The sequence below is a fragment of the Mobula hypostoma genome, chromosome 19, assembly GCF_963921235.1.
Source record: "Mobula hypostoma chromosome 19, sMobHyp1.1, whole genome shotgun sequence".
Taxonomy (NCBI): Eukaryota; Metazoa; Chordata; class Chondrichthyes; order Myliobatiformes; family Myliobatidae; genus Mobula; species Mobula hypostoma.
Genome location: NC_086115.1, coordinates 19,075,274 through 19,102,404, shown reverse-complemented (window position 1 = coordinate 19,102,404; position 27,131 = coordinate 19,075,274). Strand labels below are relative to the sequence as shown.

General features: G+C 46.4%; 1 protein-coding gene across 1 annotated transcript in view; it reads right to left on the bottom strand.

The window, feature by feature from the left end:
* Positions 1–23,071, bottom strand: part of LOC134359121 (equilibrative nucleobase transporter 1-like) — a 44,516-nt gene extending 21,445 nt beyond the window's left edge. Inside the window, exons 1-12 of the mRNA XM_063072090.1 lie at positions 22,882–23,071; positions 21,541–21,673; positions 20,986–21,032; positions 20,029–20,105; positions 19,275–19,367; positions 17,675–17,814; positions 16,529–16,812; positions 15,184–15,357; positions 10,189–10,308; positions 5,716–5,881; positions 4,505–4,628; positions 3,489–3,762 (exon numbers count right to left, since the gene is read on the bottom strand). Coding sequence (XP_062928160.1) covers positions 3,489–3,762; positions 4,505–4,628; positions 5,716–5,881; positions 10,189–10,308; positions 15,184–15,357; positions 16,529–16,812; positions 17,675–17,814; positions 19,275–19,367; positions 20,029–20,105; positions 20,986–21,032; positions 21,541–21,673; positions 22,882–23,071 — 1,822 coding nt within the window. The remainder of the gene's footprint in view (positions 1–3,488; positions 3,763–4,504; positions 4,629–5,715; positions 5,882–10,188; positions 10,309–15,183; positions 15,358–16,528; positions 16,813–17,674; positions 17,815–19,274; positions 19,368–20,028; positions 20,106–20,985; positions 21,033–21,540; positions 21,674–22,881) is intronic.
* Positions 23,072–27,131: the final 4,060 nt, after the last annotated feature.

The following is a 27,131-nucleotide window of genomic DNA, read 5'->3' as shown; positions in this document are numbered from 1 at the left end:
CTTTGTTTTACCACACTCCTCGTTGACTGTGTAAGACCTACCCCGGTTGGTCCCACCAAAGCGCAAAACCTTGCAATTGTCTGCATTAAGTTTCATCTGTCATTTCTCAGCCCAGTTTTCCAGCTGATACACTACCCTCTGCAAACCATGATAGCCTCCGTCGCTGTTCACTACACCTGCAATTTTGGTGTCATCCGCAAAATTGCTGATCCAGTTAACCACATTATCATCCATATCATTGATATAGATGACAAATAGCAAAGGACCCAGTACTGATCCCTGCGGCACACCACAGGCCTCCAGTCAGAGAGGCGACCCTCTATTACCACTTTCCTGCTGCTTCCACAAAGTCGATGTCTAATCCAGTTTACTGCCTCATCCTGAATGCTGAACAACTGGACCTTCTTAACCATGCGGGACCTTCTCAAGCGCCTTATTGAAGTCCATGGAGACAACATCCACTGCCTTGCCTTCATCCATTTTCATGGTAACGTCCTCGGAAAACTCCGTAAGATTGGATAGACATGTCCTACCACGAACGAAGTTATGCCGTCTATCCTTAAGCATTCCATGCCTATCCAAATACTTATATATCCGGTCGCTTAGAATACCTTCTAATAACTTTCCCAGATCTGATGTCAGACTCACCGGCCTATAATTTCCTGGTTTCTGTTTAGATCCTTTTTAAACAAAACCAATGGCTATCCTCCAATGCTCCGGCACCTCACCTGTCGCTAAGGATGATTTAAATATCTCTGCTAGGGCCCCGGCAATTTCTGCACTTGCCTTCTGTAGGGTACAGGGGAACACCTTGTCAGACCCCGGCGATTTATCCAACTTAATTTGCCTTAAGACGGCGAACAGCTCCTCCTCTGTAATCTGTATAGAGTCCAGGAAGTTAATGCCGCTTTGTTTCACTTCTATGGGTTCTGTATCCATTTCCCGAGTAAACGCAAATGCAAAGAATGCATTTAAAATCTCCTTCTATATATTGGCGAGACCCGACACAGACTGGGAGATCGTTTTGCTGAACACCTACGCTCTGTCCGCCAGAGAAAGCTGGATCTCCCAGTGGCCACACATTTTAATTCCACATCCCATTCCCATTCTGACATGGTAGGTGAGGACCAGGGGAACCCTATTCCTAGTGGGGTGGCGGGAGGATGGAGTGAGAGCAGATGTACGTGAAATGGGGGAGATGCGTTTGAGAGCGGAGTTGATTGTGGAGGAAGGGAAGCCCCTTTCTTTAAAAAAGGAGGACATCTCCCTCGTCCTGGAATGAAAAGCGTCATCCTGAGAGCAGATGCGACCTCACCTACTCACCTACTGGTCCTCACCTACCACTCCACCAACCTCCGGGTCCAACGTATTATTCTCCGTAGCTTCCGCCACCTCCAACGGGATCCCACCACTAAGCACATCTTTCCCCCCCCCCTCTGCTTTCCGCAGGGATCGCTCCCTACGCGACTCCTTTGTCCATTCGTTCTCCCCCTCATCCCTCCCCACTGATCTCCCTCCTGGCACTTATCCTTGTAAGCGGAACACGTGCTACACATGCCCTTACACTTCCTCCCTTACCACCATTCAGGGCCCCAGACAGTCCTTCCAGGTGAGGCGATACTTCACCTGTGAGTCGGCTGGGGTGATGTACTGCGTCCGGTGCTCCCGATGTGGCCTTCTATATATTGGCGAGACCCGACGCAGACTGGGAGACCGCTTTGCTGAACATCTACGCTCTGTCCGCCAGAGAAAGCAGGATCTCCCAGTGGCCACACATTTTAATTCCACATCCTATTCCCATTCTGACATGTCTATCCACGGCCTCCTCTACTGTAAAGATGAAGCCACACTCAGGTTGGAGGAACAACACCTTATATTCCGTCTGGGTAGCCTCCAACCTGATGGCATGAACATTGACTTCTCTAACTTCCGCTAATGCCCCACCTTCCATCTGTTACTTATTTTTATACACACATTCTTTCTCTCATTCTCCTTTTTCTCCCTCTGTGCCTCTGACTATACCCCTTGCCCATCCTCTGGGTCCCCCCCCCCCCGCCACTGTCTTTCTCCCCGGACCTCCTGTGCCATGATCCTCTCATATCCCCCTTGCCAATCACCTGTCCAGCTCTTGGCTCCATCCCTCCCCTTCCTGTCTTCTCCTATCATTTTGGATCCCCCCCCCTCCCACTTTCAAATCTCTTACTAACTCTTTCTTCAGTTAGTCCTGACGAAGGGTCTCGGCCTGAAACGTCAACTGTACCTCTTCCTAGAGATGCTGCCTGGCCTGCTGCGTTCACCAGCAACTTTGATGTGTGTTGCTTGAATTTCCAGCATCCTGTTGTTAGTGACGTTCTGAGTCGCGTAGAGTTTAAGACCAAGGGGCTTTGGCGCCTAAAAAGCATAAAGGCGGCTTTCGCTTCCTCCTGTGAGGATTGTGCTAACCAGGTGCACCTAGAACTTTGTGAGCTCCAAGACATACTTGTTACCAGCGGGTGCGTTGACAGTCTGGACCCCGGTTAATGATGCGGCTTTAATTCTACAGGACTGATAGAATATGCCGGGAAACTACAGGACAGTTAGCCGTACGCCACACGTTAGAATATTTCTGGTTGATTTACTGATTCACAGGATATGTCTACATTTGGGGAAAATGTGTTTATGAGGAATAAGAATGGTTTTGTTCGTGAGTTTTTATGAGTTATAAGCTTCGTAGTTTCAGAAAAGATTTAACCGACCGTACTTGGGGCACTGTGGGCAGTTCTAGTCGTCACGCTACATAACGAATGTGATTATGGTAGAGATGGTGCATGAATGAAACAAGAGACTGTTGCCTGTAATGATGGCTTGAGTTATAAATATAAAAAAAAGATGATAGAGTGGAACTGTACTTCCTGTAGTGAAGGTTCGGGGTGACGTTACAATGGTATACGAAATCATTAGGGACGTAGATAGGGTAGGACAGTCACAGAATATTTAGAGGGTAGGGGAGTTTAAAGGGAGACGGAATATTTTAAGATGAAAGTATAATAGTTAAACAGGATTTGAGGGGCAAGTTTTTCCGCACAGAGGGTGATAGGTGTTTGGAGCGAGCTGATGGATCAAGTGGTAGAGAAAGGCACAACTACAAGGTTCAAAACCATTGGACAGGAATATGGATATCATATGCTTAAAAGGATACAGACAGAACACAGGCACCTGGGCATGGCTTAGACAGACATCTTGGTCAACATAGATGTTAGGTCGAAGAGCACAGAGTATGACCCCGCTGCATAGCTCCAGCACTATTTGAAGGAAAGGTTCAATCCTGCATGTCCTATTCATCTCCGCCTGCTTACATCCATCCCAACTTTCACCGGAGCTCCTGTCGCGGACACCACTCTTTTCCCGCTAGCACCTGCCGAATCCACAATTCCCGATTAGTTCCACCTAAGCCCACACCCCTTCACCAGCTCCCACTGACCATATCTCCTTTACCCATTTCTACTTACCAAGATCCTTCCCCACAAGCACCCACGGATCCCACACTTGCTCCTCTTCCGATCCTTCCCGCTCCCCAATGCTCTGCACTGAACCCTCTGATTGAGCCCCCATCTCTCTATCCCCAGGACTCCAATTGTCTTCCATGAGTGGGTAGGTATCTTCCCATTCCACGGACATGCTGCTTCTTCCAGTCCTCATCAATGTCTCCCGTCTCCACAAAAGCTGGACATTCAGAGGATGGGCAAAGGCCAGCGTCATTAACGCAATAAACGCGATGTTCACCTGCCAGACAGAGGAAAAATACGAGAAAAATAGTCATCAGTAGATGCAAATTTTCTTCAGGCGACACAGCACTTCTTCCTTCTTGATATCAACATGGTCTTGAGCATCAATAGGCCTTGCTGTTCTCACTGTCATCCATGTAAATAGATGCCGAAGATGCTGCGGAAACTCAAGACCAACACTATAGATGGAAATCTTCACATTGCTCATTTCTGATACAAACAAGGGGGAAACCTTGTACAGTATCTGAAATCACTCGATTCAGCACCATGTTCTGATAGCTATAATATGTCAGGGCTGAACTTAAAGCAGTCCCCAAAATTCTTTCCATTTGTTTTAATAAGCGTTCTTATTTTTTTTAAAAAAATATTGAATTCCGCTCACTTTTTTTTCAGTACAAGGTGTAACCTTGGGCATTTCCGCGGATCTAAGCAGCATCTGTTTCTTTTCCGAGCTCCTTGGTTTACTCAGACAAGGGGGGAAATGTCACTGCTTTCGTAGCCAAGCTGCATTTCCCCTGCCACTCCCACGACCCCTCAGTCACCTGGTCCATTTCTATGCCTCTTCCCTTCTGGGACTCTCCACAGCGGGAGACTTTATATCCATTGGTCCAGTAAAGTTCCCTTATTCTTGTATTATTGTCACTTTGAGATGCCAAACAGGGTTATCGCATAAACACCTTAATCAATCTCCCTGGAGCCAGTCGGACGCTTGTGTTACGTGGGAGTTTTCTGATACTTACGTACAATGGGTTGCCCTGCAAGTTTTCCTTGACGAGGATGAAACAAGGATACTGGAGGAGAGAGAACAGTCCAGCCAGAGCCTGCGTGGTTCCGTAGAGCTTCCCGAAATGACATGGGGGAAAGCTGTCATGGGAGAAAAAGGAGGGTTTAAGATGTTTAAAGGTCCGATCTTTCCCAGTCCGTGTTTATGTGTCCTGCTCACCAGATTGGTTTTTTTGCCCTGACCTTAAACTCTCCGCGCAGCGTTTCAAATCACTGGGACCTCATTTTTTCAACCCTGCTCCCGAGGTCTTTTTAAATTTGTTAGGGCCCCATTTCCCGTGCTGCTGTTAAAATTACCATGGCTTTGTTTCCAGATTCCCTTTCAACTTAGATGGTACACTAGAAAATTAAATTCAAATTGTGTTGTGCATGAACGCGCTTAGAAGCCAATAGTAAAGTTCTGGAATTTTCTACCCCAGAGGTTAAATGAGGATAAATAATTTGAGTACTTAAGTGGAAAGGAATTATTGCGGCGATCCTGATCTAGCACGGAGGAGATGGGCCTGAGGTAAATCAGCTATGATCACATTGAATGGCATTGGGAAGAAGGTTTGATGATGTTTGGTGATCTAATTCCCGCTCCTCTTTTCTCGTATTATTGCAAATGCTCGAGCCCCATTTCTGCTTGTTGGGCTTCGAAACTTTTGCCAGAATCCCACAGCAGAGCAGTTGATAAATCTACTATCTGGCACCCCGGCCACCTGGGCTCGATTGTGAGCTCGGCTTCCCTCTCTCACGATGTGAATCTACCCTGGAGGTTCTGTCTCTTGTCACAGTCCAAGTACACTCGGGGCCTTGGTGTATAATTTTCCCAATGGGGGCGGGGTGGTGGGGGAGTTTGTAGGTTATGTGGGAAAGTATGTGGGGCGTTTGGTATCGCATTACTAAATCTAGGGTTATCTTAACGAGCCTGGGGGCGTTCTTAGTCGTCAAAAGGAAAGATGAAATAATCGCTCAACAAATGTACTTAGACTACTTCCCAAGTAGTTGAGAAAAATAATTACCATATTATTGTAAATGGGTACTTGATGGTCGAACCGGCCTCGATGGGCCAAAGGACTGTTTCGGTGACCTGTTGCGTGATATTTAGGTAAATAGGTGTTTGACGACCAGCACTGTTTGGAAGGCCGAAGGGCCCATCTCGTGCTGTGACCGTACGTGGACTTACGCGATAGCGATGAATGCGGCGTCGCTTCCGTAGAGGAATGTTGAAAGGAACACCTGTATGACGAAAGTCAGGTACTGCACTTCCAGTACTGGGATGGCGGCGCAGATAGAGAAGAGGACGGAGAGTGTGGCGGTCACGGTGAGAGAGAGCACCATTGACTGCATGTCTTCCAGCCTCTGCTGGACAGCCGACCCTAAAACAGAAAGGTAGACAAGCGATCTGTTAGTGGTCAGAGCGACTCCAGGACCCTCCCTGTACAGAGGGACAGTCCAAAACACAATATAATATATTATATTGGTTAGCGAGCAGAAGAAAACCAGCGTGATTTCTAAAGACAGCGAAATTAAAGCATTTTGGTTAATCGTTAGAAAACGACCGATAGTTCCACAGATCCCATCGTACTGAATTTCAATTTGATATTTACCGCTGGAATTTTTAACTCTGAGACAGGTGGCGTTATGAGAATAGTTAGTTTATCGGGGATACAGAAAGAAAGAAGCAAACCCAGAACATTTTAGAATCAGGTCTGGCATTGGTTGAGAGTGAAATAGTCAAAAATTAGAGCCATAAAAAAGCATAGCTCTGAAACAGACCCTTTGGCCTATCTAGACAATGCCGAACTATTTAAACTGCCTGGTCCCATCGATTTGCACCCGAACTATAGTCCTTCCCAACCCTCCCATCCATGTATCTATACCAACTTCTCTTAAACATTGAAATAGAGTTCGTAGGCACCACTAACGCTGGCTCCACACTCTCACGACACTCCGATAAAGGTTCCCCTCATGTACCCTTTAAATTTTACTTTCACCCTTAATCCATGACCTCTTGTTGTAGTCAGTGGGAAAAAAACGCCTGCTTGCATTTGCCCTGTCTATACTTACCATCATATTGCATACCTCTATCAAAATATCCCTTCAATCTTCTAAGTTCCAAGGAAAAACCCCCGTAGTCTTTCAATCTAATTTACATCTTCACTAAACCTACCTGAAGTTTAGGTAGATGACTAAAACTGCAAACAATATTCCAAATTAGGTCTCATCAACGTCTTACACAACTACAACATAACAGTCCATCTCCTGTACTCAGTACCTTGATTTATGAACGCCAAAGTGCCTAAATCTCTCTTTATGGCTCTGTATACATGTGCCACCAATTGCAATGAATTATCAATCTGTATTCCCAGATCCCTTTATTCTACCGCACTCCTCAGTGTCCTGTCATTCACTATGAGACCTGCCCTGGTTGGTCCTGCCGAAATGCAACGCCTCGTACTTATCTGCATTAAATTTAATCTGCTATTTTCTTCTAACTTTCATAGCTGTTCTAGATCCCTCTACAACCTGTGATAGTCTTCCTCGCTGTCCACTATATCCACAATCTCGGTGTCATCCCAAATTTGCTGATCAAATTAATACATTATCATCCACATCGTTGAATAGATGAAAACGACAACGGACCCAGCACCGATTCCTGCGGTACTCCACAAGTCAGAAAGGTCAGAAAGGCATCCATCTACTACCATTCCCTAGCTTCTCCGTAAAATCCAATTTACCTATCCCATCTGAGCGCCAAGTGCCTGAACCATTCGGGACCTTGTCAAATGCCTTGCTAAACTCCACGTCGACAACATCCACTGCCTCGCCTTCAGCAAGTTTCTGGAAAATTCCTCGTAGCTAGACAAGACCTACCGCGCATGTAGCCATGCCGACCATCCCTAATCAGTCCACGCCTATCCACATATTCATATCGTGTCCCTTGGAATACCTTCCGATAACTTTTCCACCACTGATGTCAGGTTCACTGGCCTATAATTTCCTGATTTATTTTTAGTGCATTTCTTAAACAGCGGGCAACATTAACAATCTTCCAAATCTTCCGGTATCCCACCTGTCGCTAAGGATGATTTTAATATTTCTGTTAGGGCTGCCGAAAATTCTGCACTTGCCTCCGACAGGAAACACCTTGTCAGGCCTTGGGGTTTTATCCGCCCTAATTTGCCTCAAGACATCTCCCCCTCTGTAATCTGTATAGGGTCAATAATCTCGCTGCTGCATTGTCTCATTTCTATAGGCTCAGTCCGCCTCCTGAGTAAATACAGATACAAAAGAAAGTCAGATTTAGATTTCCCCCACCCCTTTCGGCTCCACGCATAGATTATCATACTGATTTTCCTGAGAACCTTTTGTCCCTTGGAATACTTTTGCTCTTAACATATCTATAGAATCCTTTAGGATTCTCCTTCACCTTGTCTGCTAGGGCAACTTCATACCCTCTTTTAGCCATCCTGATTTCTTTCTTAAGTGTTCTGTACTCTCAAAATATCACTTTTGAAAGTCTCCCACTTACCAAGTATACCTTTGCCAGAAAATAACCTGTCCCAACCCACACTTGCCAGATCCTTTCAGATACTTTCAAAGTTTGCCTTTCTCCAATTTAGAATCACAACTTGCGAACCAGGCCTATCCTTTTCCATATTTACTTTGAAACTAATGGCATTACTGTATTGACACTAGATGCAATGTGTTCCCTACACAAACGTCTGTCAGCTGTCCTGTCTCATTCCGTAATAGGAGATCAAGTATCGCACACTCTCTGGGCGGCACTTCCACGAGTTGATTGAGGAACCTTTTCTGAACACTTCTGACAAACTCATCTAGTCCTCTTACAGTATGGGAGTCCAAGTCAATATGTAGAAAATTAAAATAATCTGCTATAAGAACCTTATGTTTTCTGAAACAGTCTGAGATCTCCCTACAAATTTGTTCCACTAAATCCCGTGGACTAGTGGTTGGTTCTTCTTCCATCGATTTTGGCCTCTGTAATTCCTTTACTCCACTGTAATACTGATACAAAACACTTCGGCTTCTCCTTATGAAATTGCAGGGCTCCTTTACCTTAAACGCTCTAATCAATTCCAATTCATTGCGCAACACCTAATCTAGAATAGCTGATCCCCTAGCGGGCTCAACCGTGAGAGGCTCTAAAAAGCCATCTCGTAAGCATTCTAGAAATTCCCCCTCTTGGATCCACTACCAACCTGATTTTCCCAATCTACCTGCACATTGAAACCCCCATGACTGTTGGAATATTGATCTTTTGGTATGCATTTTCTATCTCTTGTTGTAATCTGTAGACCACGTGTTTACTGCTGTTTGAGGGTCTGTATATAACTCCCATCAGGGTCCTTTTACCCCTACAGTTCATTCGCTCTACCAACAATTCAACATTTAGACCAGATGTCTGCTCTTTCTAATGATTTGATTTAATTGTTTACCAAAAGATGCATGCCGCCTCCTCTGCCTACCTGCCTGTTCCTTCAATGCAATGTGTATCCTTGGACCCTAAGAAAACAGATAATATCTTCTTTCAGCCACGATTCAGTGATGCCCACAAAGTCATACACGTCAGACTGTAACTGTGCTACAAGTTTATCCATCTTGTTCCGTATTCTGCGCGCATTCACATATAACACTTCCAATTTTGTGTTCACCCTTTTCGATTTTGTCCAGCTTTTGGGTATTGTCCGACTTCGATGTCAAGGCTTATGAAGGAAAGCTTTACCTCAAAAGCAGACAAATAATAACATGGTGGCAAATAGCAAGTGGAATATAGCAAGAACGTTTGAGGGGCAAAGAAGAGTTGACCTTGTTGACTTCAAGAAGATCTGATGACTGCAATTTGTCTGGAAGGCGGACGTGGCGCTGTTCACTATCAGTCTGACTACTTTGTCTTTTCTGCCCGACAACCGTGTTCTAAGCTCAGCGTATCTTGGCAATATTTACCAAAGGTTTATCGCAGACATACTCCCCTTTCTAACCACCCTCCTCTGAACACTTTCCTTTGCGGTGTCGGTATAGAATCACAGACATGAATCGTTGAGTCTCTCCCTGTCCTGCGATGCTAACAGACCTACCCTAGTTTATTCGTTTCTGTCACAACGCCTCAAAAAGTCTTTTCTGACGCTCCCATTAATAATATCCTCGTAACGGGGTGAACATAAAGTTTGAAACAACCTGTTTGATTCTAACTAGTCCGAGAGAGTGGCGATCGGGAATGATGGATAAATGGTTCTGGAGAGGAGAGAAGTAAAAGGTAGTGACAGTGTAGAGATAATGGATAAGGAAGAGTCTAAAGGGAAGGGAGAAGTTGGAGAAAGACATGATGAGGAGAAAGAGAAAAGATACGGGTCAATGACTGTGTGAAAAGTTAGAGAAGGGAGAAAAAGGGTGGGACAGGATGGGGGTCAGAGAGATGCGGCTGACGGGGGATGAGAGAGAACATCGTGGGAAAATGTCCGGGTAACAGAAGTGTGAGGCACCCAATGGGTTTCCGAGCAGGCGCCGTCATAATTAGGTGCAGTGTTAGGGGCACAGGGAGTAGGGGCAATAAGTAGTTCCTGAATTGATTTTAACCCTTGACCTCAGCTGTCGGTGTCGCTGTGAGGAGACCATCCTCACTCCGGAGAATTACCTGCGACTGAATCCAACCTCCGACCTCTCCGTTTGTGTCGGTCCAGAATCAGCCCGTTACAGGGAGCACAGAAAAGGGCACACAACTGGGCGAAGGCGAAGGCATTTGTATACCTGCTGACTGTCGGTGAGAAACAGAGAAAATGATGAGCACAGAATGAATTAAAGCTGAAGAAAGACGGGTGATTGAAGGACAGACAGAATGCTTCGAAGTTACCTGATTTGGGATAGCACTGGACAAGGAATCGTATTATAGGCATGTGTCTACGGTGCTGCAGACAGCGAGAGAGTTATTGCATTCAAACCATTGACTTAAAAATATGTGCTGACTCACCTCATCCGCGCATCTGACCTCTAAAGGAGTGAAATGTCTACGTTTGAATATTCACCAGTGATGGATTGTAATCGCTAAAATACCAGGCTATTTGCCTTTCCGTTTCCCTCTGTCTTCCTCTTCATTAACCCGCTGTCAGTCCTGCCCCTACCAACGCCCTCTCCTTTCTACTCCAATCCCCCAGCCATGTCAGAATTCATGAGTTCTTTGCCACAGTCTCTCCATCCTCAATCTCCGAATTTACCGGTTCTCTCCCCCTTCAGTCGCCCTCCCACTTTCTGTCTGCATTCACTTTGTTGGTTCTCTAAATCTAGTTTTTCTAATTTCTCCGATTGCCCCTGTCTCCCCTTCGTTTCACCATTATATCTCTCTTCATCGGAAGTCCATTCATCTGCATTTTCATTCTCTGCCTCACAGCCTCATCTAACTCTCTTCTCTCTCCCAGCTCCGGTTTTCACATGTTCTGTCTCTCCCACACTCCCTTCACACTGAGAAGACTTATCGAGGGCGTTGACGCTCTCCTGGTGAGCACCTGTAACTACTGACGCTCTCACTGCGGAGAGTTTTTAATACCATTTATTACCATCATTCCCATAATCCTGATTGAGAGGTTGCAGAACCTGGACCTCTGTACCTCCCTCTGCAATTGGATCCTCGACTTCCTAACCGGAAGACCACAGTCTGTGCGGATTGGTGATAACATATCCTCCTCACTGAAGATCAACACTGGTACACCTCAGGGGTGTGTGCTTAGCCCACTGCTCTACTCTGTGCATGGGGTATGGGGTGTATGGGGTGTCAGGGAGGGGTAGCACCTCTGGTGGGGTAACATGTCGCGTCCTTTTCAAGGCGGTTAGTCCACCTTTGGTCCCCACCTGGCACTCAGCTCTTACCTGTGGCTCCCCGTAGCTGCTTGCATGCGACAGCGGCCACACCCCGGGCAGCGGCTTCGACAGGCCGGCTAAACCAGGTGAGGGTAGCCGACGGGTCTCAAACCCTCGGTGTGATAGGGAGTTGTCTATCCCAGCATGTGAGGACAGACTCCAGCGGATTGAGTGGACGAGACAATGGAAGGTCCAACGGTCAAGAAGGCGGTCTCTGCAAGCGTCGTGGAACGTGTAGAGCAGGACAAGACACAGAAGACGTCCTGGTCATCCACTGCGCCTAGTCCCATCTCCAGCCGTCTCGACTCTGTCTTGCCACTGGATCCAGATGGGAATTGGGAAGAGAGAGTGAGGCTGATGCTGCGCAACTCTCCCTCACTTAAATCCAAGTCACGCGCTAGTCTCGACACCATCAATAGTGGTGTCGAGGTCCTCGTTGACGTACGATGGACGAACAACTCTCTGTATGCACATGACTGTGTGGCTAGGCATAGCTCAAATACCATCTACAAATTTGCTGACGGTACAACCATTGTTGGTAGAATCTCAGATGGTGACGAGAGGGTGTATAGGAGTGAGATATGCCAACTAGTGGAGTGGTGTCGCAGCAACAACCTGGCACCCAATGTCAGTAAGATGAAAGAGCTGATTGTGGACTTCAGGAAGGGTAAGATGAAGGAACACATACCAATCCTCATAGAGGGATCAGAAGTGGAGAGAGTGAGCAGTTTCAAGTTCCTGGGTGTCAAGATCTCTGAGGATCTAACCTGGTCCCAACATATCGATGCAGTTATAAAGAAGGCAAGACAGCGGCTATTCTTCATTAGGAGGTTGAAGAGATTTGGCATGTCAACAAATACACTCAAAAACTTCTATAGTTTTACAGTGGAGAGCATTCTGACAGACTGCATCACTGTCTGGTATGAAGGGGCCACTGCACAGGACCGAAAGAAGTTGCAGAAGGTTGTGAATCTCAATCTTGGGCACTAGCCTACAAAGTACCCAGGACATCTTTAAGGAGCGGTGTCTCAGAAAGGCAGTATCCATTATTAAAGACCTCCAGTGCCCAGGGCATGCCCTTTTCTCACAGTTACCATCAGGTAGGAGGTACAGAAGCCTGAAGGCACACATTCAGCGATTCAGGACCAGCTTCTTCCCCTCTGCCATCCGATTCCTAAATGGACATTGAACCCTTAGACACTACCTCACTTTTTTAATATACAGTATTTCTGTTTTTTGCACATTTAAAAAATCTATTCAATATATGTAATTGATTTACTTGTTCATTTATTATTATGTTTTCTTTTATTATATTTTCTCTCTCTGCTAGATTAAGTATTGCATTGAACTGCTGCTGCTAAGTTAACAAATTTCACGTCACATGTCGGTGATAATAAACCTGATTCTGATTCTGATCACACTCCTGACTTGTGTGTTCTAGATGGTAATAGGGCAATAAAACTAACATGACGGATATTGATTAGACCTGCTAATTCACAAGGGTGCAAGATCACAAAGAAATGGAATCCCAGCAGACTCCAAAAGACTGACTGCCATTGAGTTTGCTCATGGAAACTCTGCGTTGGCCCAAGACCTCTTACATACCGATTACTCCACCCTGTACAGCATGCTTTGTCTTTGAAACCCCATGATGAATTTTTGGAATATTTGAAAGTTTTTGAAAAGAATGGGCCATTCGGCCCAACAAAGCTTGCCTAATCCCCATTCACATAGTGTGTTGAAATAACTATTGAGGTTAGATTTGAAAGTCTCCAGGATACTACTCTCAACTGCACAAAAGGTAATTTGTCCCATGTGTCCACTTCTCGCTGTGTATGGCCACTTCTCGCTGTGTATGGCCACTTCTCGCTGGACCGTACATACCTCAACGTATCTGAAAGCATAAGCTCAAACTCAAGCATGTCATGGTCCGGTCCATGAAATCCGCATTCCGGTTCACGGTCCGGTCCGTGGACTCCGGACTCCGGACTCCGGATCTTCCGGCTGTCCCTTGTTTCAGTTCGGCTTAATCATAGGCACCTGATGCTAGTCTTGGAACTGGGAATATAAGTGGCCCTGGGATCGAGTGTGATTGCTGGTTTGTCTCGTCAGTATCCCCTTGGACCAAACCGCCGATGGAAGGCTAGAGCAGCCATTTGTGATCTTTAGGCCTGGTTGGAGAACCACCGCTTCATCGAGCCTTGTTGTCTCTAGTCGGAGCAGTCATCGTGGTATGGATTCGGCCGTTTCCGGGCCAGCTGAGTGGCCGTCTGCCACTCCGAGCTAGATATGGATTCTGCTGTTTCCGTAGCCAGCCAAAGTTGCTGGCCGCCCCGAGACTCGGAGCTACCCCGGACTGAGCTCCCTTCCTGTCCTTGCCTCCGTGGGGTAAGTCAGGCCGTCCTTGCCGTTACCCTGCGGTTGAATCTGTCCCTTCCCGTCCTCGCCTCCGTTGAGTAAGTCAGGCCTTACCCTGAGGCTAGTCTGTTCCCTTCCCCCCTCCATCTAAATCCATAACAGTTTCTTCAGAGGTTTACCTCGGCAGTCATCCCGGTCCCGCAACCTAGGAAGCATCCCGGCCCTGCGTCCAAGAAGGAGTGCCTCGTCGTGCCCACGAGTGCCTCGCACAGTCCTGAAGCCCAGCCTCGAAGAACCCAAGCCTCGTTCCGGCGTCCGAGCCCCAGTCAAGACCCATGTTTTGGGTCCTTATGCAGTCTCTGGCTGGGAGTCCAAACCCAGGCTCCTAGTTCCCAGTTCCTTGCCCTGGTCCCGCTTTCCCAGCTGAAGTCCTAGCCCAAGTCTGTGTTCCTGTCCTAGCTCCTAGTCTGTGTCCAGTCACGTCCCTAACTCTAGTCCAGTCCAGTTCCCAGTACTTCAGTGTCTGTGTCTTGCATTTGGTTCCGCTCCCAGCTCCCCCATATGACAAAGCAAGAAATATAACTCTTCCGAATGTAACCCCGTACCTATCTCTGTAACATCCCCTTCATACGCAACAACCCTCAATGTCTGTACCAGCTTACAGTTACTACACCACTCCCAGTCTCTGTAACCACACATTCCGTCACGCCTCTCCGTCACTGCACCTGCACTATTCCCAACGTCTGTAATCCTTTGGCCCCCAACGCGAGGATTATATGTAATCCACGTAGCCCACATTACCTGCGTACGGTATCCGCCTTCCAACCCCTTAGAACTCCGTCTCCGTATCTCACTCCCAACTGCTCACATACCTCTTGTCTCTATAAAATCCTAGTCCTACACCACCCCCCCATACCTTCAACCCCCTCTTCTCTCTACACACGCCATTATCCGTATAGCAGTCCTTGTTCCGAACTCGCCTTGTCGCTGTGTCATCAGTTTCCGGCCGCAAAACCAGGCCTATCTCTAGCAACTCTTCGGCCACGAAACCTTCGTTTTCAATTAAAGTACAGTATTATCTGATTAAATATTATCAAATCATATATAAATTATACACTTTAAGATTTGTTTGCTTGCAGGCAGCCATAAAGCAGGAGCCCAATTGTTTAAGAAAGACCATAACCGCTGCGGAGAGAAAAGAGGGGGAAAAACACACACACACACGTGATGCAAACGCATTCCGAACCGGATTGCGTCCTCTTGCAACCCCTATCTCTAATATCACTCTAGTCCCTACACTCAGCCCTTTTTTCACGTTTTGTCTGTCCGCCCTCTCGCTTCCCTTTCCGCCTGTATCTCTTTAGACCTCCCTCACTCCTTTTGCATTGTCGACAGTCGGCCTTTGCCCGTCTAACTTTACCTTTCCCGGGATCCCTGCCCGCCAGCAGGTTCAGCGTCGGATTCAGGGTCCCGATAAACAGTAAATTCCGCAGCTGGATAAGCGAGAGCCAGAGCAGGTGCATGAGCCAAAGCCGGGAGAAGAGGCAACTCCAGAAGGAGGAAATCTGCTCCTCGTTGTCTCTGGCCACCAGGCCTGTAAGAGAGGTAAAAAGATTTGAAAGCAGCCGGACCTTCATATTTAATATTTTCGTAGATTTATTTGTGGGGGGGATTGGGATGAAAAAAGGATTATAACATTGAGGGGCGTAGATTAAGTGGATAGCCATGGTCTTTATCCAAAGACCGTGTTTTTGACTGGAGAGCCCGTGTTTCATATGAAAGAAATTACACAGGGAAATCTGCGGGTACATTTTAGAACAGGGCATGGTGAATATCTAGAACGACCTATTTGACGGGTCCCTGGAGGCAGATTTTTTTTTTTACCATGTTTAAGCTACCAATGGGCAGGTACTTGGATATAAAAATCAAGAATTTTTCATATGCAATCAGTTATGCTTTGATACTGTATACAGGTATAATGTTGGCAAACGGGATCAGCGCAGGAGACATCACGGTGGACATGGCTATAACGCGCATGGCTTTGGTTGCCGCGCAGCTGAAAATGGACGCAGCTGGATAGAGTTTATGAAACGGGAAAGAGTTTTTGTTGCACCGTATTTCCCTTTAATTAATAAAGTCAGAAGTGTGATTTTTCCATAGTCATTCTAAATATTCCTAGTATGCATATCCAAAAAAATGCATTTATAGTGCAGCGCAGTTTTCATGCCGTCCGTGTAAAAAAAAATTTCCGCTCGGAGAAATTGTTGGTCCGAATAACTGTAAAAACAATTAGAGGGAACGCTACCTCCACTCTACTAATTGGTATATCGTCTATAAGCTTACAAACAATCCGAAATACATTTTTGTCCAAGTCCTTTATATATGTTACAAACAGCAGTGGAGCAGCACTGGATGCGGTTCTCTGGCCAGCATAGGGCCCTTGTTTACCACGCCAGTCTCCTTTGGGCAAACCAGTTGTTGATCTAAACCACCAATTCATCGGAAAACCAGAAAGATAGTGAAGTGAAGGAAGAGGAAGCAGTTAATATCAAAGAGGACTACGGGAAGGGAAAGAAAGGGAACAATGGTTTGATGTCGGTGCTCGGAGACTAGATAGGATTAGACTGATGTTAAACATGAAAGGACGGAGTGGTGAAGGCGAGGAAAGAAACACTGTAAAGGGGACAGAAATGAGATGGGCATAAAGGTGGCCGGAAGGGAGAGTGGGTGCATCATAGAATGTGGATCTTGGACATTTTTTTTACCTTTTATCCCATTGGGCCGAGTATTCCCATAACCAGTTCCATGTCTGTTTCCTAAGTCTCTTTGGGACTTCGTTCTGCTTCTCCCTCCGACCTCTGTCTCTTCGCTTTTTTCTCCAAAGTCTTCAGTCGTTCGTCCCTCCTCTTTCCTTTCCTGTCCAGTGAGCCCTTCAGTCTCCTGCATCCTCTCGCTGCCCGCCCCGGCCGTTCCCGGGATGGAGCGGCTCCAGTCGGTGAACCGCTCTTCGGAGAAGAATCGGATCAATTTACACATCTCACAAGTCGCCCTATTGGGGGGAGGCGATAGGGGGTAGCAATCAACAAACGCCATGTCATTGGGTCAGATGCGATTGTAGGTCCTGCCACCAGGGTTGTTTATTGTGGGGTGGGACAGAGTACTGAGAGGTACTTATTCCTAAAGGGTATTGTAACCTACAGCAAGTAAATTCACTCAAAGCCCAGCTTACTTCCGTCTATAATTCTTCATAAGGTACAAGTTACTTTCTTATCGCCTGATCCTGTGACAACAGTTTCGCAGAACATTCGTGTATGTAGCGTAGTCTGGAAATCAAACCCCGGATATCAGTTATTCTACAGATTTCCTTGAACACGCAGAATCAATTCCAGTCTCAATTCACTCCCATTAATCCATATTGTATGTGTAAACTTTTCGGTTGCATCGAAAAGACATTACACCGGGCAACCCGTTCCGTACTGGTTGTTTTTGTTTATATGAATCCCTCGTTCCCTTCGATTAGGTGCCAGTCTATGACTCACTCTTAACATTTATTATTCTACAAATGATCCTTCGAGCATATCGGGTAGGTTCCGGAGTAAAGTTCAGCTTTTGGTATCTGTTACTGCCACCCCTTACCATGTGATACCTCGATTAGATCCCAACCTATATTTGATTAGAAAACTTATTATTCGGTATGTACTGTAAACCCGCAAGCCCTCGATTAACTCGTTTCCTGCGGTATCTGTTATTCGATACATAGCTTCCTCTTCCCGAACTCCTCGACCTGAACCCGCCTGTAAATCATTCCCAATAATCTGCCATTCCTATGCCTGATATGCTGGGAATATAATCTCATAGACACCGCTCTCAATGTATTCATTAATTGGTGAGTCGCTGGGTGTCCGCCTTACCCGTAGGTATAGCCCTGTGGTAACGGATAGGGGATGTGTGTCCAAGGCATCAGGAATATAGTGCGGATGATGTGTAGAAAGCTCAGGCAGCTCATGAAGAAGAAGATGGATCTCAGAGAGAAAGCAGCTTCATACAACAACTGTAGGCGGGGAGAGGGGGGTAATGAAATAGAGAGAGGGGAAACAAAATATGGCAATTAGTTTTCTACCTGCATCTTACATCTTCATATCTAAATTACTTCATCGAGAAATATCAGAGCATTTCCCCGTTTTACCCGAAACCACTACCCCGCGCCCCCCACCCCCCCAGCGACTGGACTCTCCTATATCCTTTTCTGTCTATTGCGTCCTTCCTCACAGTGTCTCGCTTTAAGAACCCGCTGGCTTACTGCAAAGTGACCCGGCTGAATACGGATGCCGGCAGCGCGGTGTTTGCGCGTTCAATATGTGGTGTGTGTTCACTTGGTACTCCGCATTTTTTCTACATTCCAGTTACGTGCGAGTTGGTAAGGTATTTTTCTACTGTAAATGTCTCGAGTATGTAGATAAATGGTAAAACATGTAGCATTTGATGAGATTATGGGAATATAAAACGGGAATACGTGCAGTAATGGTTTAGAACACAGAGCAGAGAACACAGTGAAGCCATTCTGCCCACGATGTTGTGCTGACTTTAAACTCTAACCCAAGACCAGTCTAAATCTTCCTTCCCACATAGCCCTCGAGTTTTCCTTCGACCATGTGCTTATTTAACAGTCCCTTGAATATCGCTAGCGAATCCGGCTCTAATTTAAGAGAACTTTCGGCATAGCTTTCATGAGTCGAAGCGTCTGTTACTGTTCTATAACTACTATACAAGGGGTGATTGATAAGTTCGTGGCCTAAGGTAGACCGAGTCAATTTTAGAAAACCTAGCACATTTATTTTTCAACATAGTCCCCTCCTACATTTACACACTTAGTCCCCCGGTCGTGGAGCACACGGATCCTTTCTTTGTAGAAGCGGTCCACAGCAGGGGTGATAGATACGTTCGTTGCCCAAGGTAGAAGGAGATGAGTTATACAGTTCCCGTTACATGCACGTGCAGTTCAACTGTTTGAGTGATTATGCAGAAAGTTTGAAGTTAATAACTCATCTCCTTCTACCTTGCTCCACGATCGCTGGACTAAGTGTGTAAATGTAGGAGGGGACGATGTTGGGAAAAAAAATGTGCCAGGTTTTCTAAAATTGACTCCTCCTTTAGGCCACGAACTTATCAATCACCCTCGTATGAATATCATTCTTTGCTTTTCCCCCTATTCTTTTTTCCCCATCTCCCCGTCACTGCCCAATACTACGGCTCTTTTCTCACACACAGCCTCTTCTTATTCTTATATATTCTCTCTCCCTCTCTCCCTCCCCCCACCTTGGTCACACCAGTGTTGAGCTCCGACACTCCGATGATGCTGCGCATGGGGTTACTTTCCATCTGTTCTGCGTGACTAAACATGCGATGGCCTGATTCCATACATTTACCAGTCCTAGCTCACAGGGAAGCTGACTCAGACCCTGGCTTTCCGGGATCCACTCTAAGAGGCTGGTTATTGCCGGGAGCCCTCACCTTCACTAGCTCGAGTACGACTGGTGATGAATCGCAAGCTCCCATGTACAGCGCGATAACTGTAGAACGATTTTTTCCAAATAGGTTTCCAACCTGCGGTACGAGCACAAGCGAAAACAGTGAGCGCGGCTCCCGGAATGCAGGCGAGCTGTGGAAGTCCTTCCTCAACTTTCGCCAAATACCGTGGTCTCAGCCTTCCGGGAAGTATCATCCCCGTACTGTTGGATAGCCAAGTGACACCAAAATTCTGGAGTGATACTCAATGGACAGCTCGTCGGGATCATGTATTCAGTCAGAGGCAGCACCTCAACGAGGAACGATAGTGCTGCGGGAACACTGCACTCTGGACAGGCCGGTGTCGGGTTAGATCAGTGTAAGGGAAAGTGCAGTACTTCGAGAGCAAGCTGCCATGTGAAAAACGACAGTGTTGAGGACGCGTCGAGCTATATTTAGGGAAGCAATTGTTTCAAAGTAAGGCAAGGCCAATTTAATATGGAAACGAGGTTTTTCCCTGGGGTAAATATTTGGATTCCCTTGCCGAAATTGAGTCAGTCCAAAATATTTATTTTTCGGGAGAAGGAAGTGGTTCGCTGGTGAGGGAGGGTTCGAATGGAGGAGAGGATGAGAGGGGCGACTCCTGATAATATGGCGCTCCATCATGCGATCATTCAGATAGTTCCGCTCTCCCCTCCGTACTGACCCACTGAACTCCTCACGCTCCGTCTCAGTAACCCAGCTCATATGTCCATCTTACCTGAATATTGGTGATCAGTAGCATTAATCCGCCCACTCCAAGAAAGCAGACACCAGGAAACAAGAGCATTGCCGATGCTGCAATGGAGAAATTTTGACTGTCACGAGAGGTTTTTAAAAGTTTGCTGCTACAACAAAATTCGCTGGATATCCAAATGCACCGGAGAAACGGTGGGGCCTATAAACGAACTTAGCACATCTCCAGCAGTTCGGCATTGCTTCAATGCTGCCCTTCCTGGCACAGCCCCTCTGTCAGCGCGGGTAACCTCTGCACTGTCCCTTCATCAGTGCGGTTTTCCCCCAGACTGCCAAACCGAGAGTGGAGTTCTCTCAACGGGATTGAATTGGAAGTGAGCAGCTCCCTCACACTACACTTCCGAGAGACTGGTGCGCCATCTGCACTGCTCTCTGACTTTGCCATTCTCCCCTGCACTCTCTCCCGCAGTTCGGAGCTCCCCAAGCACCGCAAATCCAAACGTTCAGAACTCCATGATATCTAACCCACAGATGGAAACGAAGGCAACAGCATCTCGCTGTTTGAATATTTCTTTCCCCCTTTCTGTATGTCCCTGATCCTCTGGCATCAGAACCGAAACCGTGTCTGCAGGGAAGTCAGGGATTACGCCAAGGTGTTGCACCTTTCTGGTGCTCTTCGACTCTGTCTTCGTCTCCTCGCCTCTCACTGCTCCTTCTTTCCGCCTTTTAACTTTATACAGTATGCTGATTTTTATCCAATTCCACCTCGCGTTTTATCTCAGACAGCCTCCCTCCACTTCCAGCGGTCTTTCGCTTGATACCTTATTCTGCTTCGGACTTACCGTTCTTTCCGTAACTGCTCCCTTAATTTACTGTAAATCCCCACTGCATTTTGGGTCCTGCCTCTACATTCCTTTGATCATATTGCCCTCTCGTCAATTACACACACACACACACTGCCCGCGGAAGGAGACAGACTCACCAGCAGTGGAGAAGGCGATCAGCAGCGTGGCCGCAGTGTAAAGGGATCTGTGAAGATGCAAATCCGAACTTTAGGACTGGTCGTCACCTTCATCTCTCACCCAGCGCATCCCTCCCCACTCATGACTAGAGAAAGACTGGACTGCCGCTTATCCAAACTCAACGTTTTCCTGGCGGTTTGACGATGAATGAAGGCCTTCAACTGAAGAGTTTATGGACCAGGACAACACAAAGTCTTGCCCTTGTCCTCGGCTGTGCGATTGTGCCCAAGGCCAGAGGCCACTCTCAGGACGTTCTGACATTTATATATTCTTTCACTTTGTGCCTCTGCTGTCCCTTTCAGACTCTTTCTGCTTCCGTCCGCCTTTCCTATTAGTGCCATTATGTCGACGCATTCCATGCCGTTACAACATGCCAAACAGGAGCTTCATTCTCGGCTCCCACGGAACATTTCCCCTGGTATGTATTCTGCTACACTTCGCCTGCCACGCTCTTCTGCAGAATACACCACGATACCAGAAGTCCCCAGCATTACCCAGTACCCGAAAGGACTTACATGGCAACGAATCTAGTCGCCATCGTACCACAGTAGTCGAGCAGACAGCCGTTGACGATCGCGGCAATGTTTTTGATGGCTGTGGCAATTGTGAAGATAAGCGTAAAACGCTCCTCCTGCAGAATGCAGCCCACTGTGCGTTGGGAGAAAGAGAGGAAGTAGTGAGAGAGGGGAGAGGCTCGAAAGAGACGAGGTGGGGGTGAGGGCATGTGGAAGATGGACAGGGTGGGCCGAAGGAGGAGGAAATAAGGGAGACCAAAAGTTTTAAGGAAGTCGTGGGTGGTTGAGGGCAAAGTGATGGAGTGGGCAAACGGTGAGGGAGTGCCAGGGAAATGCAGATGTAAGCGACGGTGCATCTGCAGGGCAGGAAATTTCAAAGTTCAATATACATTTATTATCAGAGTAGATATCATACCATCCTGAGATTCATTTTCTTGCGGGCATTCACAGTAAATACAAAGAAACGCAATAGAATCTGAAAACCGCAAACAAGACAAACTATACAAATACAAATTAATAATAATAAATAACTAAATAAGTAATAAATAACGAGAACATTACTTAAAGAGTCCTTGAAAGTGAGTCCATTGTTGTGAAATTGGTTCAGTGTTGGGCTGAGTGAAGTTATCCCCTCTGGTTCAAAAGCCTGACGATTGGGGGCTAATACCTGTTCAGGAACCCCCTAGTGGTTTGGGACTTGAAGCTCCTGCGCCTCCTTCCTGATGACAATAGCGAAAAGCGAGCGTGACCTGGATGGTGAGGTACGGTATTTGATAATGGATGCTGCTTTCCTACGACAGTGCTCCTTGTAGATGGGCTCAATAGTGGGGAGGGCTTCACCCGCGCTGAACCCGTGAAGGGAGAGGAAGGAACGATGGAGATTGCCGGGGGTTGGGGGGTGCAGAAAAGGCAGATAAGGAAGTGAGAAATGAGTAGACGGAATGCCAGGAAATTTTGAAGATTATACTGCGATAGAGGGACTGAAGAGATCCGTGGGTAAACGGGGATGAGTATGAGTTTGTGTGAAAAAAGAGAAGAGGGAAATAGATGGAGCAGGAATTGATCTGATGAAAAATACAAAAAGATGCGCAAACGTAAACTTTCTCTTTCCTCGTCTCTCACTGTCTGTCAGTCGTTATCTCCGCACGACTTATCCTCTCCCTGTCGCCTTTCTTACCGTATCTCCGCCTTCCTCCCTGTATTCTGAATCTCCCTCTCTTTCTCTCTCTCATTCCCTATGGCTTATGCCTTAACCCCTCTTCCACCCACCGATATCCCATCCGCATTTCCCTCGATCACCCTGTCTGCTGTCTGCTCAGCAGCGTCCGCAGGTTCGCTCACAGGTGTCATTTGGTGCCGAGCTACGGCTGGAGTTGCGCGCCGTCTCACAGAGCTCGGCGAAGTACTGATCCTCTTTCAGCACATATACTAGCGATGGCCAACCCGCAATCACGCCTGAGAAACCAAGACATTCGACAAGGCCGGTGGCAAATGTCAGACGCCACTTAGCCTTCCGGCCAAGCAGTCCCATTAAGTGGACCTGGATGTGCTCTCCTCGTATATTCCTGATCAGAAAACAGCTACTCAGTGAATGAGTGGCCGTCTTTAACCTTGTCTCCTTACACCGCTGCAACAAGGCACATCGCTGCGACAGTAAGACACTCCTTCTGTTCTTGCTCCTTGGTCGCGAGGAATTTCCTGTTTAGAGACTATTGGGCAACATCAGGGAGAACAGTTCGCTTTCAGATAGGCAGATTATGAATCTCAGCCAGCATTGTTCATACATACACGAAACAGAGAACGTAACACACTAATGCACGGGAACAGGTGGTAGGGAGAGAAAACAGTAATCTACTGCCTTGTTATGACAAAAGCAGAGATAGGAAAATGATCAGTATCTCTCCTGAAACATGTAATAACAAATCAGAATCATGTTTATTATCACCGGAATATGTCCTGAAATTTGTTAATTTAGCAGTAGCAGTATAGTGCAATACATCATAATATAGAAAGAAAAAAACAGCAAATAAATAGATCAATTACACTAAGTATATATATTAACTAGTTAGATTAAAATAGTGCAAAACAGAAATTATATATATTTCTCTCCCCTTATGGGCGGTGTGTATGTGTATTTTCCCTCAGTCTCTGGTCCTCTACCGGAGGCCTGGGAGCCTGAGGGTTATCCTTGTTGTTCCTAGTAGTGCGCTCTCTGGACCGAGATCTCAGATGTTGTTCCTGGGATTTGTTGGAGCCACTCTCCCAGCCTTGGTGTCACAGCTCCAAGTGCTCCCGTCACCATCGGGATTACTCTGGTTTTAACCTTCCACATCCTTTCTATCTGCTCTTTCAAGCCCTGGTATTTCTCCAGCTTCTCATATTATTTCCTCCTGATGCTTCTGTCATTCGGGATTGCCACATCTATTACTATTGTTTTTTTCTGTTCCTTGTCCAATATTACTATGTCGGGTTGGTTGTCCAGTACCTGCTTATCATTCCATATTTGTGAGTCCCACAGGATCATAGCTCTGTCATTCTCCACTTCCTTCTGGGGTGTTTCCCATTTGGACTTGGGAGTGTCCAAATCACACTCGGCGCAGTTGTTCCTGTACAGATTTGTTTCTGCCGTTCAGTGTATGATGTTCCTGCCTACATCTTGCACCCTGCTGCTATGCGCTGGATGGTTTCAGCGGGTTCCTCGCGCGGTCTGCATCATGGGTCTGGTCTGGTGTGATAGGCCCCTGCTTCTATTGCTCGTGTGCTCAGCGCCTGTTCTTGTGCAGCCATGAGCAGCACAAAAGGGTTCATGGGTTCAAACGTCCATTTAGGAATCGTATGGCAGAGGGGAAGAAGCTATTCCTGAATCGCTGAGTGAGTGCCTTTAGGGTTCTGCCCCTCCTTCCTGGGGTAGCAATGAGAAGAGGGCACGCCCTGGGTGACAGGGGTCCTTAGTAACGGACGCCGCCTTCCTGGGGCACCGCTCCATGAAGATGTCTTGGATAGTACGGGGTATCTTAAAGGAACTTAAATTTTAAAAATGATTGTTCAGAGTGAACGTGGATTTATTTAAGAAAGGCAATGTTTAATTTCCCTCCTGGCATACTGTATATCCCTACAAGCAACAACAATGCTACACACCTGCCCATTTTTCATTCAGGGCCCCAAACAGACCTCCCCTGTGCAGCAAATACTTTATTTGAGGATTTCATGAGGCTATTCCATCCGGTGCTCCAAATGCGTCCTTTTCTCTTTTGGTGGGACCCAACACAAACTGGGGGACTGCTTTGTCGAACACCTCCGTTCCATCCGCCAAAAGCGGAATTTCCCAGAAGCCGATATTTTAAAAAAATCTATATCCCCATTCCGACATGTCGGTACACGGCCTCCTCTTTTGCCACGATGAGGTCACATTCGGGATGGAGATGTAACACCTTATGACACGAACATAGATTTTTTCCTTCTAGTAGTTCTTCCCACGCCCCTCCCTCTTTTAATTCCCCACTCTACTCTGTTTTCTTTCCTCCTCACTTGCTTATCATCAACACCCCCACCCCCTCGGCAACCCCCCTTCCCTTTTTCCCATGGTCCACTCTTTTCGATCAGATTCCTCCTTTCCTTTCTCCCACGTTCCATTCTCCTCTCCTATCAGATTCCTTCTCCAGCCCTTTACCTTTCCCACTCACCTGGCCTCACCTATCACCTTCTAGCTAGTCCTCATTTCCCCCCCCCCCCCATCTTTTTATCCTGGCGTCTTTCCCCTTCCTTTAGTCCTGAAGAAGGGGCTCGGCGCAAAATGTCGACTGTTGATTCATTTCCATAGATGCCGCCCGACCTGCTGAGCTCATCCAGCATTTTGTGTGTGTAACACTTGATTTCCAGCATCTGCAGAATCCTTTTTTTTGTTAATCTTTAACTAATCTGTTATTATATTGTTGTAGTGAAAGTATTAAAGTGACTATTTGAAAGGGTTTTGAGCAAGGTTTCACACGGGAATGAATACAGAACAGCACAGCACAGGCCCTTCAGCCCACAGTGTTGTGCCAAACCAGCTAAAAAATCCAAAACCCCTAAAAACTAATCCCTACTACCTACACAATGTCCATATCCCTTCACCTTCATCATATCCATATGCCTATGTAAACGGCTCTTAAAAGCCTCCAATGTATTTGCCTCTACCACCATACCAGACCACACTTCCAGCACCAACATAGCATGCCCACAACTTACTAACTGTCACACACCCCGTGACGGGAATAAAGAACCAGCAGAGATGCAAAACACCTCGGAGTCCAGTATTGCTATAAACTAATAATATTTATTAGTAACTACGCAATACAGTAATATAAATGCAGATAAATCAAACAGGTTAGTAATGATTTTATATATATAAGTAAGCATATCAGTAAGTGTGGAAATACATGTATGAAAAACCAAGCTCCCTCAAGTCTAGGGGTAAAAAGATACAGTCTTACGATGATAAGTAAAGTTCAGTTCAGTTCGTGGTATTGAGTTGAGTAGTGATGGAGAGAGAGAGAGAGAGAGAGAGGGGGGGGGAGAGATTTGAGTCTTCAAGTGAGCTGATGCTGTCGATCTTCCCGTTGTCCTTCAAAATCCTTTAAAAGTCACTGACTGTGATGGTAACCAAGGGGAGCGGTTTCCTGTGGTCGAGCTATCCCCCAGGCGAGGGTGGACACATGGACAACTCCCCACCAGTCAACCCTTTTCCTTTTCCACTGCAAGAGCGACTGATTGATCCTCCAAAACCCACTTTTCCTATGGGCGCAACAATGCTCATTCAGTGTCCAGCACATGTGTCTGAGGTCTATTATCTGATCTCCTATTTTATCTTCTCGTGCTGAGCATCAACTGTCATTCAACTAACTCCTCCTTCCTCTCTCTCTGAAGAAACGCACAAGCAGGTGAACTGTCCTTGAGAAGTATCTTCGGTCACCATAGCAACTTTCGAGCTGCTCGGTGCCATCTCTCTCCAACTCAGCAGAAATCCAAAAGTTACTTCCAGTGCCTTAAAGTGACAGTCCAACAGTTAGTCTTTGTCTCTCTCTCTTTCAAAATAATATGTTGGTGTTAAATAAATCTCTCTCTCTCTCTCTCTTTTCAAAAGCACAGTTCATAGGGGTAATTCAGGACCCCGTCACACTCCCCTTACTCAGGAAAAAAATTCTGACAAAGGCGAGAATTTTTTTTAGTCTAAATGAGTTAGACTTTTCTTTAGTCTACAGAGTTTGAAACAATACAGGTAAAATCAACAGATGACAGAGCAAAAATGTGTACAATTTTCAACTTAATATCTGGATAACTAATCAGCTATAATGTTGTCAGTACCTTTCACATGTTTGATTTTAAAGTCACATTCTTGCAATATCAGACTCCAATTTAACAACCTATTCTTATCCTTCATCTTAATTTAAAAAAAAACACCAACGGACTATAACCCATGTAAACTGCAAGTGGTCTCTGGGCAACAGAAAGATTTTGAGGTCTTTTTTTTAACATTGGCCACAAAATGTTGTAAGGCCAGAATAAGTGCTAGTAATTCCTTTTCAACAGTTGAATAATTTTTCTGGTGCACC